Genomic DNA, 14402 nt, shown 5'->3' with positions numbered 1-14402 from the left:
TTTGTCTTTTAAACAAAGCTAGTCGTATGGTATTTTCTATGTTGCCTTTTCAAGTTTAATGAATTACTTTAAACTATTGTTTCCTTAAAATATTTATAATTCTCATCATTAAATCCAAGACTTCTATGATATGGTCACGCGTCTTTGAGGCGCCTGTCTTAAACCCGCCTGACTCTCGCCTACACATTTCGGATTTTTTAATTTAAAGGTGGTGTACCGAAATCTGGGAAATATTTTTGAATTTTTTCACATAGATATTCGGAATCAGGGGAGAATTTGGATTTATTTGAAAATATTTCCCAGATTTCGCACACACACTTCGGAATCAGTTAATAAAAAGTGGAGTACGGCTACTGAAGAAAATGTTGAAACTATTCCTATGAAGCTATAATTATTTTTCTACTTCACGATAATTTATTGTTGTAATAAATCAAATCAAATTAAATTTATTAGATATTAAAGTAGCTTTTCAAAAAAATTTAGAATTTTTTTACAAAATTTCAGTGAAAAGGGGTAATTTTTCAGAGTTTCATAGTTTTTATTATTCGTATTCAAACATTTCAGGGGTCGACTCAAAAAGGCTTTTTATTTTGAAAATATGACAATTTGCCAAAACTTTGACTTCAATTTTTGAAAACCTAAAGCATTTTACAGTGTTCTGATTAGGTTTACTCAGTTTTTTGTAATATTTTAATATATTAAACCCACCACCATTTTTTCAAACATTTTCAAAATTTAACCCCGGCTAATTTGCATTTCTTTAGGTTTGAACCCAAGTTCTTATGTAAGTGAAACAATAGAAACACGATACTCCAAGTACACCAGAAACTGTATTCAACATTTCAATGTTTTATGTTTCTTACACTACTTCTTAATCTACGTATGATTATCTTGAAATAATCAAGTTATTTCTACTTTCTTCTTATTCTTCCTTTTCATAGCGTAATCATTGAATTAACAACGTTCTTTTTCCTCTTGTTATGTCTTTCAAATGCTGTTCGGTAAGATTTCTTGACAATTAGACGGGTTCCGTTTCAGCAGAAAAGCATTATTGCCTAATAAAGATCAAGATCTCATCAAAAAAGTTTATTGATACATAGTAAGAAGGAAAGATTTTTATTTAAATAGAACGTCAACTTAAAAAAATTACTACAACTCTTCCTAAAATCCAAAACCTATGTTTAGTAGTGTATTGTTTGTTTTTGGTTTTATCAAACAATGATCAACTTATAATAATGTAGGTTTCAATTTCTTTTATATTAATATAGCTTAACACCTTTTCAAAAAAAAATAGAAGTGGAAAAAGGTTATGCCTCAAAAATAGAAATGGAAACAAATTGGCTATATAATGAGCAAGCTTCTGATCTGAAAAGATTTATTCAGATTTGCAAAAACCTTTCAACTTGTTATAAACTTATGAGCACCGATGATTTGAAAATACCCTTCTAGTTCTTTCATAAGCTTGGATCTGAAATTTCGGAATTAAAAATTTATACATCTCACTGATCCTCGACATGAGCTTCAAAAACCAATAATATCTTCAGGTGGTAAGATTCTCCTTTCGTCACTTACCAAAAGCTCATCAATACCACAAGTGTCACATCAAAAGCCCCCTCCTACTCCAGAAAAAAAAAAACAAAATCGCACCTGTTTCATCCACAAATCACAGGCTCCATATGTGACAGTTAAATGTGATTCAAATGGCAACTCCGTAATGACCTTCACTTTCTCTTTTTGTCAACCATCTGCACTTTCATCTGTTCACTCTCTCCGCCTTTTTTGCCATTGGGGGCTCCTCAAATTCCATGGCAACTTTCACTTATTCGTTTCTCTATATCTCTCCAATTTCTGTCATTTACTTTCATTTTTCAATACGGACGAACACAGGACGACGTCACTCAATCCTTTACACTTTTTTTTGACTCCGCCTCCATTTTTTGGCTTTTTGTGAGGGGAACGGTAAGTATTCATTTTCATAGTTATGCAATACGTGAACGGGTTCAGCTCTCTCTCAAGTACTTACCCAAATATATTATTTTGGAAACTTATAACTTCAAAGCTTTCCACTGTACTTTTATTTTGCTTTCAAATTATTAGATATTACTTTATATTCGTTAAACTATTTTATGTGGCTTTTCACAATAATCCACTTTTCACAATAATCCACTTTTAAAATTGAAAATAAATCTAGAAATATAGAAAATATTTCATCGATTTAAAATATTATCTATCTTTGTGCAAAAAAATCGTCATAAAAAAAATCTGACAAAGAGGCTGAAAATTGTCAACAGTCAAGCAGAGATGTGCGGCTGGCTGATTTTTTCGGCTGTCGGCTGGTGCCGCCAGCCGACTGAGCTTTATGGTTGAGTTTTTTCGCTGAACTGTATTTTTGCACGTTGCTTTCTTAAGGTGTTTCTGAGCGATTTAGCATACTCTTAGTACAAGAACAAGACTAATTTTTTTGTTAACCGCCAGCCGAAAACTCTAATTCGGAGGTCGGCTGGCTGCGCCAGCCGAACTATTACTATCAGTCGGCTGTCGACTGGTGCTACCAGCCGAAAAAGTCCAATTTATCGGCTGTCAAGAACAATTTTAAAACAGTTTTTTTACAAACCCCGCAACGTTTTTGCTGTTTTCAAGACCTTTTTAAATGTTTTCAACAAAAGTAAGGCAATTTAAAAAAATAAAAAATAAAAAAAAGTAAATACTAAAAATATTTTCCTACATATGTATGTTAATCTTTCATTCAAAAAGTTGGATTATCATTCAGATATAAGACATTTTGTATATTTGATAAAAACGTTTACACCCATCAACGCAAGACCAAAACACTCTGGGTACCCCAAACTTTTGCACTTTTTCTCCAAAACAATTTATTTTTCTACGTACTTGATGTCTTTTTGACTGTCTCCACTTGAAAATCTCGGAGGTCTCATTCATTGATTCTCCTCTTCTGGTGTATCGGCTTCATCCATTTTTTACACACTTGTCAGCCAACTAAAAAAACGAAACGAATACGATGATCCTGTCATCATTTATCTCACTGATTAATTGGATGATATGCCTTTTTGAACGGTAGTTCCTTATTCTTATGATTTTATGTACATATTTCCCATTAATTTATTATTTTCTAAATGGATATAATTAAGTGATTATGTGATCATCGTCTTATTGTGCAATAGATTTTTTTTACTGTCAGATTTTTATGCCACATGCTTACGTATTATAGGTTCAAAACTCTTATAAACATCTCAATGGAGCGCTTTTTTCAAAGTCTGGATAATAAAGAAGCTGGCCACAAAAAAGATAAGGGGGTTATCACTGGCTAACTTTTGATAAAAGATAAACTCACTTTCGTTTCATTTTCTCTGGTTGTTGCTTATCCTTTTTCTCATTCTTTGTCTCATCTGATTCGATAATAATACTAATGAATCCGGGTTACTTGGCAGTAAACTGTTCCCGGCGTTATTCTCAAATCCTCCTTTTTAAATATTTTAAACTTACTATATAGCATACCGTTCATTCTTTTTTAAATACGGAACCTCATTCACGTATACATAACAAGTTGATTGCCAATTAATTGCTGAACTTTTAACAAGTAAATCTTGAATTTTACTTGTAGGTTTGTAAGTTAGAAGTAATGTTTCTAAAAAAATTTTAAAACACATTAAAGTTATGTTTTATTCATGTATAGATTTAAATGTAGTTCTTGGAGAAAAAAACAACAGAATATGATCTGAGTAGACGACAGGATGAACGTTTTTGCCTGCCTTCGTTCTTTTAAAGTTGGCAAAATTATTAACTGATTTTTCGTGTTTTTATTACATACTCATTTCTCACCTTTTCGGTGGTTTCAATGGCAATATTATACCTTATCATTTATTTCCAATTTATATATTTTTTTAATAGTAAGACATTCTATGTTATTCAATATGAATATTTTATCCACTTGTAGAAACAATAGTTTTTCTCTATAACCAGTCAATCAATTCTTCATCTTCTTTTCCTCTTTAACAATCATTCAATTCTTTAATATCCACCATCGTGTCATTATTATCAATAATAAGTTGTTTCTTTTTTCTCATTTTCTATATTATGTCTGCATTGAATCTGGTTGATTTGCCATCTCAATGCATCCATCTCATCCGCCAACCAGCCCCGCCCTCTGGCTTTTTCGATGAGGCAATCACCTCCCCCTCCTTCCCGTGCTTTCATCTTTCTCCTTTGAATTTCATATTTTCATAAAATTTAAATTGTTTTTTTAGATTCTTGACAGGTGGATGAACTCGTAGAAGTCCATTAAATGCGATACCTGTGCAAGTCAATCCTTCTAGCTGTGCACACGATACTGCTCGTGGGCTCTGTTTGTTGCTCCACAGATGTGCACAATACAGATGATAAATATGCACTGATTCATGTCAGTGCTCATGATGAACAATCATTACATCTTATCAAGCAACTTCAATTAAATGATTTTAAATATGATGTGAGTTTTCTGGAGGAAATATTTTTTGAAAAGAGAAAGTTTTGCAAGTATACATATAAAAGTTGAGTAGCTATTTGGCAATTCACCAAAATTTTGAAATCCGGCTAATCAGAGGGATCGCTGGAGGTGGGGATCCCGTGATTCTGGGTTATTCAAATCAGTGGAACCAGGAGTGTGCGGCAAATCTCAAAATTATCCGCACGAAAATGAGGCACATACCGACCAATAGTCAACGCGAGGGGCGCGACAAATGTCGCTGATTGGTCGCATAATCTTTCGCGTGGGGGCATTCAGAATTTTCGAGAACAACTATCATAGATTTTGTTGAAGGTCTTCTGGAAAAATTGCTCTAAAAACTTTTCTTCTTATTTCCAAAGTTTTCAGCTCGATTTCTGGAAATCTCCATCATCAATCTCTGACAAAGCTGATATAATGGTAAAAAGAGGAAAATCCGAACGAATGCTTCGACAGATTTTATCATTTGCAAATGTTACAGTATCAATGTCTGTTCCTGATGTTGAAAAGTATGATGTTGACTTGTATGAATTTTACTGAAAATCTAGAAATTTCCAGATTAATTATGAGAAATGAGGGAACAACGTCGAAATCCCATCTCGGATTTGGATCTCTCTCAAAATGGCTTCATGATGATCCAATTCTTGACAGTGAACGTTAGTTTTGAAACATTATAGATCAACTGAACTCTATCAATTTTCAGCTGACCTTGATTTGACTAAAGTTGGAGCACTAAAAAAAGCAAAGTACCCATTTGGAGATTACGCATCTTATGCAGATATGGTCAAATATATGAGAACCATTGAGTTTTATTACCCAAGAATTGCAAAAATTGTACGAATCGGGGCAACTCACGAAGGAAAACCAATTGAAGGACTCAAGATTGGGGCACGATCATCTCATAAGAAAAGAGCAGTTTGGGTTGATGGAAATATTCATGCAAGAGAATGGGCTAGTAGTCATACTGCTCTTTATTTTATTAATCAGGTTTGCTAAACACCCGAACTTCAAATGTATCTGTAAACTTACAAAATTTTCAAAAAAAAATAGGCGCCGCATTTACACTCATAAACTTTATTGCGGAGACGTTCAGCTTACAAGAATTTAAATTAAGTGAATGTTCGAGTAGAGTCAAGGATGCGAAGAATTAATTTAAAAGGAAAAACGTAGGCACTCTTTCATTCAAAACATTTTCAGCTTGTTTCTGAATATGGAAAAGATGCTCAGATTACAAACTACGTGGATACACTCGACTTTTACATTGTACCATGTCTAAACCCTGATGGATACGAATACACTCGCACTTCTCCGATTCCAACTGTCCGTCTCTGGAGAAAAAATCGTTCCCCAGAATTGTGCCGCCCATCATTGTGGGGCGGAGAAAAGTGTTGCCGTGGAGTTGATTTGAATCGAAATTTCCGATTCCATTGGGCTGAACGGGGATCTTCATACGAGCCATGCTCCAATATCTATCACGGAGAAGAAGTATTCAGTGAGCCTGAAACAAGAGCTGTTCGAAACTTTTTGGCGACTCCGGAAATGAAAGATCGAGTTGATGCATTTGTTACACTTCATTCATATGCACAATTATGGATATATCCATATAGTCACGAAGAACAAAATTATCCAGAAGATATTGGAGAATTGAGAAAAACTGCAAGAAAGGCAATTAATAGATTATCTCGTGTTTATGGTACAAATTATAGAATGGGAACTGGAGCGGACACGCTATGTAAGTCTTAGTATATCAGAGCAACTGTACACTTTTTGGCTGACGTTTGAAAATGCAGATAACACGTAGTTTTGAAATTCTGATGTCACAATCTTTTGGAAATTCATTTGTAGAAACCAGGGTGCGCGGCAGTTTTGTTTTGAAAACCGGCTATATGTACAAATGTTCAAATTGAAATTACATATCTGGCAAAAAACTAAAAATCAAAAACCCAAAAAAAAAAATAATTTTTCCTAAAATTTATGTTCACAAGTATAAATCAATGTTTCAGCACCTGCTGCTGGAGGATCCGATGACTGGGCAAAATCTGCATTGAACGTGAAATATGTCTACTTGATTGAACTTCGCCCCCAAATGGAATGTAAGATATTCAAGTACAAATAAATAAACACAAAAATTTTCTTATTTCCAGTATCAAATGGATTCATTCTTCACAAGAAAGAGCTTATTCCAACTGCTGTTGAGACTTTCGAAGGATTCAGAGAAGTCGTTGACGCAGTTCTTACACTCAACAATTCAACGTCATCAATTGGATTATCTTCCGGATCGAATACTTCAAGAAAAACAATATCCGATTTGCAAATGAGAAAACAACAATGTAAGTTCTTTGAAAATACAAATGCATATTCATTCGATAATATTTTTAGATCGTATGAGACTGTTGGCATCTCAAGCAGCTGGAAGTACTACAAGAAGTACTACAACACTCAAAACTTCCACTACATCTGTATCGACAACGAGTGAAGGTTATTTCTTTAGATTCGAAAGTATTTCATATTTTCTATTGGCTAAAACTACTTTTCTTTGATAGGATTTCTGTTTTTAGAGGCTCATTGTACTTTTGCCAATGTATTGTTTCAGCTACATCACCATCCAAGACAAGTCGTCACTTTGATCGTTTCACAGCTGACCTGAATTCATCGACTCGTGCTCGTCCAACTCCTCCAATGGCTCCGCCAATAATGTCACCATCGACGGAATTTTCAACTACAACAACTGAAGAAGAAGATGTGACAGGGGTAATTCGATCATCTTCAATAGCTTCGAGAGCAACTACATATGGATTCTTCACTGCTACAAAACCATCAGCATTTCTGGATCCCGAATGCAGAGATATGAGGTTAGAGCTGTTAACGAAAAAATAGACAAATAACTTTGCCAACTTTAACAATTATTTGAAATGTTATTATTTAATTTCCAGATATTCGTGTGGATTTTGGCTGAAAAACAACAAACAAGTGTGTGAGGAGCAACAATCATTTATGCGTGCTCAATGTGCATATACCTGTAAATTCTGCACGTCGTTCATCAAACGTCACTGAAAAATCAAATTTTTATTTATTTATTTTCATGTATTATCAACCATTTGTTCTGACTGGCTTCTGATCTCTAAATGTTTCGCTTGAAATTCCACTTCTGTAAAGGTTTTTTCCTAAGTTATTATCTTGTTAGTGACCTTCTAGTTTTTTCAAAATAAAAATTATAAAATGAGAAATTCGGATACTGATTTTTCCATAAAACAATTCATTTTTACTTTACCAAAATCATGTAACTATACACATTGAGAAAAATAAAACATTGTTGTGAAGCGAAGAAAAGGCACTACTCACATAGGAACAATAGATGCGTTTCAAATAAAAAATAAAACAAACAGAAAACTGTTAGATAACCGTGAAATAATGCGCGAAAAACGGGTATAATAATTACAATGTCTGGACTCTCTTCTCTTGAGCATCCATCTCGGCACGAACTGGTTCTGGAAGATCTTCTCCAACTTGTTCATCGAGGAACTTGCGGATTTCTTGAGCATCTTGTTTCCAGTAGTCGGCTGGCACAGACATGAGCTCATCCCAGTTGACCTCTCCGAGTCCTTCCAAGTTGATGGATCCCTTGGCTGGAACTGTTCCGATTGGGGTTTCCACTCCGATTTCTTGTTCTCCATCGAGTCTTCTGATGATCCAGTCGATAACACGGATGTTGTCTCCGAATCCTGGCCACAAGAACTTGTTATTTGAATCCTTACGGAACCAATTGACGTGGTAGATCTTTGGCATCTAAAAATATTAACATTAAATTACTGAAAATATGAAAAAATCGATTACCTTTCTGGAGTCGGTTTTTAGATCCAACCAATGTTGGAGATACTTTCCAAAATTGTATCCCATGAATGGACGCATGGCCATTGGATCGTGCATAACAGTCTTTCCAGTGAATTCGGCCGCAGCGGTAGCTTCTGACTTGAGGCATGATCCAGTGAAGACTCCGTGTTCCCATGAGTTAGTCTCATAAATGAGTGGTACTCCCTGTGGACGACGTCCTCCGAAAATGATAGCCTCAATTGGAACTCCTTGTGGGCTTTCCCAGTCTGGATGAATGATTGGACATTGATTGGCTGGAGCAGCGAAACGCCTGAAAAATTACTTTTACAAACTATAATTTTCAATGTTAACTTACGAGTTTGGATGAGCAGCAACTCCTGGCTCTCCAATGTGCCACTTCTCTCCAAGCCATGTGGTGATATCGACGTTCTTGTCGGCGATCTCATCCTCAAGTCCCTCCCAGAAGTACTCTCCGTTAGCAGTCTCGGCGACGTTGGTGAAGATCGAGTTCTTTTGGAATGTAGCAACAGCCATTGGGTTAGTTTTGTTTGAGGTTCCTGGAGCAACTCCAAAGAAACCTGCTTCTGGGTTGATAGCGTAGAGTCTTCCGTCCTCTCCGAACTTCATCCATGCAATATCATCTCCGACACAACGGACTTTCCATCCTGGAAGAGTTGGCTCAAGCATAGCCAAGTTGGTCTTTCCGCAAGCAGATGGGAAAGCAGCAGCGATGAAGTGTTCGCGACCACATGGACGTGTTACTCCCATAATAAGCATGTGCTCGGCCATCCATCCTTCATCCTTGGCAATGTTGGAAGCGATACGAAGAGCAAAGCACTTCTTACCAAGAAGGGAATTTCCTCCATAACCGGATCCAAAAGACCAGATTTCACGCTCTGGTGGTCTATGAGCAATGAGAACACGTTCTGGATTGCATGGCCAATGGTTGATAACACGTTGCTTGACTGGACGTGGAAGTCCAACAGAGTGGATACAACGAACAAAATCTTGATTTCCAAGAGCATCCCAAACATCATTGTTGACACGAGTCATGATTCTCATTGAAAGCACGACGTAGTTGGAATCAGTCAATTGAATTCCGATCTTGGAAAGTGGTCCTCCAACTGGTCCCATAGAGAATGGAATGACATACATAATACGTCCAGCCATACATCCTGGGAAACGGCTATCAAGCTCGGTGGCAAGATCCTCTGGAGCAAGCCAATGTCCCATGATTGGTTCAACTCCTTCCTTGGTGTGTGTGACAGTGTCATACTTGTTCTTGGTGACCATCCAGGTCTTCGATTCGACACGAGCAACATCCTTTGGATCGGTTCTGCAGATGTAGTTATTCTCATATGCTTCGAGTTTGGAGAGCATTCCACGCTCGATGAGCTTGTCGATAAGTTCATCAGCTTCATGTTGAGATCCGTCGCAGATGAAGATTCCACGTGGACGCATCAACTCGGCCTTCTCGGCGATGAAACGTTGCACCTTGGCTGGCAGAAGATGGAAGTCTCCCTGAAAAAAATTATATATATACCAGCCGCTGACTGCGCCTACGGCGCGGGCAACGACTGGCACCATTAAAAGTATTTGACACACATACCTTCAATCACTCAAAAAATTTCTCATCATGAAAAAAACTTGAAACACTTAAAACGCGGTTTACTGGCACTGTTACATGTATGTATTTTTCTACGACATGCATGTTTCAAAAATTCACAGACAGTATGAAAACTTTCTGTTACTTTTTGGCCAAGACAGTAACCTTACAATACCACTACAGTACCTTGACATTATCCTCCACCAACTCCTAACCCAATATCTCTTCAAAGGACAAAAAGTCAAATTTTCCAAAACTACAGTAACCCTACCGTATACCTACAGTACCCCTATAGTACCACTACAGTACCTTGACTTGATCCCCCATCAACTCCCAAATAACTACCTCTTCTAAAGCTCTAAGCTCAATTTTTCGGAACATTCCAGAATTTTCTCGATTTTTCTAGAAAGTTCTGGAACATTCCAGAATTTTCTCGATTTTTCTAGAAAGTTCTGGAACATTCCAGACTTTTCCCAATTTTTCTAGAAAGTTCTGGAACATTCCAGAATTTTCTCGATTTTTCTAGAAAGTTCTGGAACATTCCAGAATTTTCCCAATTTTTCTAGAAAGTTCTGGAACATTCCAGAATTTTCTCGATTTTTCTAGAAAGTTCTGGAACATTCCAGACTTTTCCCAATTTTTCTAGAAAGTTCTGGAACATTCCAGAATTTTCTCGATTTTTCTAGAAAGTTCTGGAACATTCCAGAACTTTCCCAATTGTTCTAGAAAGTTCTGGAACATTCCAGAATTTTCTCGATTTTTCTAGAAAGTTCTGGAACATTCCAGAACTTTCCCAATTTTTCTAGAAAGTTCTGGAACATTCCAGAATTTTCTCGATTTTTCTAGGAGTTCTGGAACATTCCAGAATTTTCTTCGATTTTACTAGAAAGTTCTGGAACATTCCAGAATTTTCTCGATTTTTCTAGAAAGTTCTGGAACATTCGAGAATTTTTTCGAAATTTCCAGAAGATTCTAGATTTCCAGAATTTTAGAATTTTCAGAAAATTTCAATTTCCCGCAAAAATATTTTTCACAGAATATTTAAATTTCCCGCCAAAAAATTTTTCTCAGAAAATTTAAATTTCCCGCCAAAATATTTTTCACAGAAAATTTAAATTTCCCTCCAAAATATTTTTCTCAGAAAATTTAAATTTCCCGCCAAAATATTTTTCACAGAAAATTTAAATTTCCCGCCAAAATATTTTTCACAGAAAATTTAAATTTCCCGCCAAAATTTTGGGTCTTACCACGGTGGGTCTCACCACGACGGGTCTCACCACGGTGGGTCTCACCACGACGGGTCTCACCACGGTGGGTCTCACCACGATGGGTCTCGCCACGACGGGTCTCATCACGGTGGGTCTCGCCACGATGGGTTTCACCACGATGGGTCTTACCACGATGGGTCTCACCACGACGGGTCTCACCACGGTGGGTCTCACCACGATGGGTCTCACCACGATGGGTCTCGCCACGACGGGTCTCACCACGATGGGTCTGGCCACGATGGGTATCGCCACGATGGGTCTCACCACGATGGGTCTCACCACGATGGGTTTCGCCACGATGGGTCTCGCCACGATGGGTCTCACCACGAAGGATGACAGACCCCGCCCACAATTCTCAGTGACTTTGGGTGTGACGTCACAGACTACAAAGACTACATAGACTACAAACTATGGAACAAACGGAATTATTTTTTTATATATAAGTAATGATTTTGCAGCAAAATAAAGTCTCTATTAGTAGTGTTATTGTAGCTTAAATTATTTATTTCCTTTACCCCAATAAACTAACAAGGTCGCTCGAAGCAAAGTTCGAATTTTGTACCGGTCCTTGCAGTTTCTGCCCTACACCAACAACCGTCTATCGTATCATTTGAACATTGACCTTTCCATTTCAATGCTATCCGAAACTGGTTCCTCTGCACGAGAATCTTTCATGCTGGGAAAAAAATTTGTTTATGTATTTCTCTTGGTTATTTTTAGTTTTTTTTTCATCTCGTTCTCTCACAGGCACTCCTAGATCGATTGACCAGAGGCAGTTACGGGCCGAGTTGTCAGGGACAGGGACACCAACTGCTCCAGCCGACTCCCCGGCACTTGTGCCGAATTGCACGCAGACACGGGGAGGAGAAGATGGAGAAGGTTGCAAACAACCACGTGTAGATATCAAGAAGTTTCGAAAAAAGAAGGGAGCTCATAAGCCACAAGAGCCTGAGACTTTGAACTTTAAATTTCGACAAAATTTACTATCTTTGAAATTTTTGAAAGAACGGAAAGAACTACTTGTTTCCATTATTTAAAAAAAAATATTATATGCTGAAATTGCTTGATAGTGAATTTTTTCCAAAACTATAGTAAACTTATGTAGATACGACAGCATATAAAATTATTCCCAAATAAATATTTTTCCCTTGAGACAAATTTTTAGTTTTTCGTTGGCTACTCTCAACAAACAACCCTCTCGGATGCTGTACAAGAGGACCCTTTCCTGCTTGAAAAAGCCACTTTCCATTTGAAAAAGCAAGGCGCGTGCCAATCCCTCCCTCACATTTTTGTGCGCTCTCGTTTCTTGAATCTTTTCTGGAATATTCTATGGTTCCTAGTCGTAGAAGATCTAAGTGCGTACTTTGCGCTGTTCGAGAATCGCCGTTTGGAAAACCCCGTCTCTGTCCTCGTGGTGTGATATGATATCAGCGAGTCAATCAGTGATAAGTGATAAGAGATCACCTCCTCCTCCTCCTCCTTCTTATTGCTTTGTAATTGGTTTCAAGATCGCTCTTTTGGCCTCTAAAACGCAGACCGTCTTCGGTCTCTACCACTACACACAATAGTTTGTTTATTGTGAAGAAGAAAATATTGGAAAGAAGAAAAGAAAAGCAATGGAATAAAATCTTATTAGCAAATATTTGGTTTTTGTTCGTCCCTTTTGTATTGTTGCCTGGTGGAATGAAATCAGAAGCAATTTTCAGAACGAAACAATTATTGAAAGTTTTTTGGAAAATCAAGAAACGATATTAAAAGTTTAGAACATAATCTTTTCAGTGATTTCTTATTTCAATTTTCTTTTTCGATACCATCTCACATGGTTTTTGATCAAAATCCAATTCATCACAATTTCTAGAATCAACACATTTGTGTACATGTATCGAAATAAATTTTAATGATTTTCTGTACTTTCCACCCAATTTTATCATTTTGTTTGTTCAAGTGTTATACTCGTTGCCATTATAACAATTTAAAAGTGTAAACACTTTCAATTGCTTTCTTTTCGGAACTTTCAAAAATTACCTTGAGAATCGGAACATGTCCAAGACGCTTCATGACGACCTCATTGACAACGTAGAAAGCATCTTCAGAGATCTGACGGAGAGATGCGTTGGCAGCTCCGGTATTCTAAAACAATACATATATTAGGCAAGAACATAAATAAAAAATATTACCTTGTAAGGAGTAAGAAGGTTTGGATCAACAGACATGATTCTCTACACCGACTGTGCCGAAACTTTGGTTGCGGTGTGAATGAGAAGAATAAGAAGATGGCAGGGATGGACGGGATGGGTATCAGTGGCCGCCAGGAGAGAATGGCCCCAAAGAGACGCAGGTGGTTTAAGAGCACACGGAAAGAAGAGACGAAGCCTGGTCACCAGATGCCTCTCTCAGCGTTAACTCCGCCCAACTGTTGTTTTTGAACGATGATGTTCAATGTATGTTGTGTATACGGCGTGCTCGATGGTGGTGTGACTGTAAAAAGAAGAGAGGGATAATGATGGAGAAAGGGCAAAAAATGAAAGAAGGACAAACATTGTTCGATTTAATCAAATGAGTGTTCAATGGTCTGGTGCTTTTGGAAATTAAAATTTGAAAAAAAAATGAAGGTAACAAAGAAGATGAACCTCTAAACAATTTAATACATATTAAACTAACTTATTAAGTTTGAAAAAAGGTTGTTCACATTTTTAAAACTTTGGAACGCCAAAACACAGGAATATATTTATGAAAAAAACTAAAAGCGAAAAATGGCAATGGCTGCTTCCGCAACAATTGAATGAAATTGCCATTTGTTATTTTGGTCAGAAAAGTGTTCGTTTGTTTATGTATTTTGAAAGAACAAAAAAACAAACAGAACTATTTTGGCGCCAAATATTACCGTTGGAAGTGTTCGAGAGAAATAAAAATATATATTATTAATAACTGAACTGAATGTCCGCACATTTACGCAAAATGGTCTTGCCGCGCGTTTAGCCTTTATTTTGAGAGTTTCTGTGAAAACATTGAGTAGATCGCGCGTAGATCACAATTAAATTTCCCTCCAATGTTGAATTTCTGTTTATTTTCCTCAAATTAATTGTGATCTACGTATGATCTCCACAAATTTTTCACAGGCACTCTAAAAAAAGACTGAACGCTCATCAAGACAATTTTGCATAAATGTGCCTTTAATTTCGTAGCAGTGAAAAAT

General features: G+C 36.8%; 3 protein-coding genes across 6 annotated transcripts; 2 read left to right on the top strand and 1 right to left on the bottom strand.

The window, feature by feature from the left end:
* The first annotated feature begins 4265 nt into the window (after positions 1-4265).
* Positions 4266-7728, top strand: suro-1 (Putative carboxypeptidase suro-1). The gene is made up of 10 exons (NM_059776.9): positions 4266-4486; positions 4871-5010; positions 5060-5157; positions 5205-5488; positions 5699-6233; positions 6505-6594; positions 6646-6831; positions 6881-6979; positions 7095-7353; positions 7435-7728. The coding sequence occupies exons 1-10, from the start codon at positions 4304-4306 to the stop codon at positions 7553-7555; spliced, it is 1995 nt and encodes a 664-aa protein (NP_492177.2). The 5' UTR covers positions 4266-4303; the 3' UTR covers positions 7556-7728.
* Positions 7720-13684, bottom strand: pck-2 (Phosphoenolpyruvate carboxykinase [GTP]; the record flags this gene model as incomplete). Of its 4 annotated transcripts, NM_001380767.3 has the most annotated exons (5): positions 7720-8287; positions 8336-8642; positions 8688-9853; positions 13232-13336; positions 13384-13684. In NM_001380767.3, 5 exons carry the CDS (start codon positions 13417-13419, stop codon positions 7937-7939), a joined length of 1965 nt encoding a protein of 654 aa, NP_001366912.1. The 4 variants fall into 4 exon arrangements, with proteins under 4 accessions (NP_001366912.1, NP_001379420.1, NP_001367091.1 ...); NM_001380768.1 differs by lacking the exon at positions 13384-13684 and having other exon boundaries at positions 7937-8287; positions 13232-13264; NM_001392619.1 differs by lacking the exons at positions 13232-13336; positions 13384-13684 and having other exon boundaries at positions 7743-8287; positions 8688-10724.
* On the top strand, positions 11902-12243 carry R11A5.6 (uncharacterized protein; the record flags this gene model as incomplete). Its single annotated transcript, NM_059774.1, has 1 exon — positions 11902-12243. The coding sequence occupies one exon, from the start codon at positions 11902-11904 to the stop codon at positions 12241-12243; it is 342 nt and encodes a 113-aa protein (NP_492175.1).
* Positions 13685-14402: the final 718 nt, after the last annotated feature.

Source organism: Caenorhabditis elegans, chromosome I (assembly GCF_000002985.6).
Source record: "Caenorhabditis elegans chromosome I".
Classification (NCBI taxonomy): domain Eukaryota; kingdom Metazoa; phylum Nematoda; class Chromadorea; order Rhabditida; family Rhabditidae; genus Caenorhabditis; species Caenorhabditis elegans.
This window is presented reverse-complemented; position numbering and strand designations above follow the sequence as displayed.

Bases quoted from the DNA above. Each gene is read 5' to 3' on its own strand.
- suro-1 (NM_059776.9), top strand. From the start codon at position 4,304: ATGCGATACCTGTGCAAGTCAATCCTTCTAGCTGTGCACACGATACTG. The intron at 4,487-4,870 runs GTGAGTTTTCTG...CAAAGTTTTCAG, and splicing joins TAAATGATTTTAAATATGAT to CTCGATTTCTGGAAATCTCC. The intron at 5,489-5,698 runs GTTTGCTAAACA...AAACATTTTCAG, and splicing joins CTCTTTATTTTATTAATCAG to CTTGTTTCTGAATATGGAAA.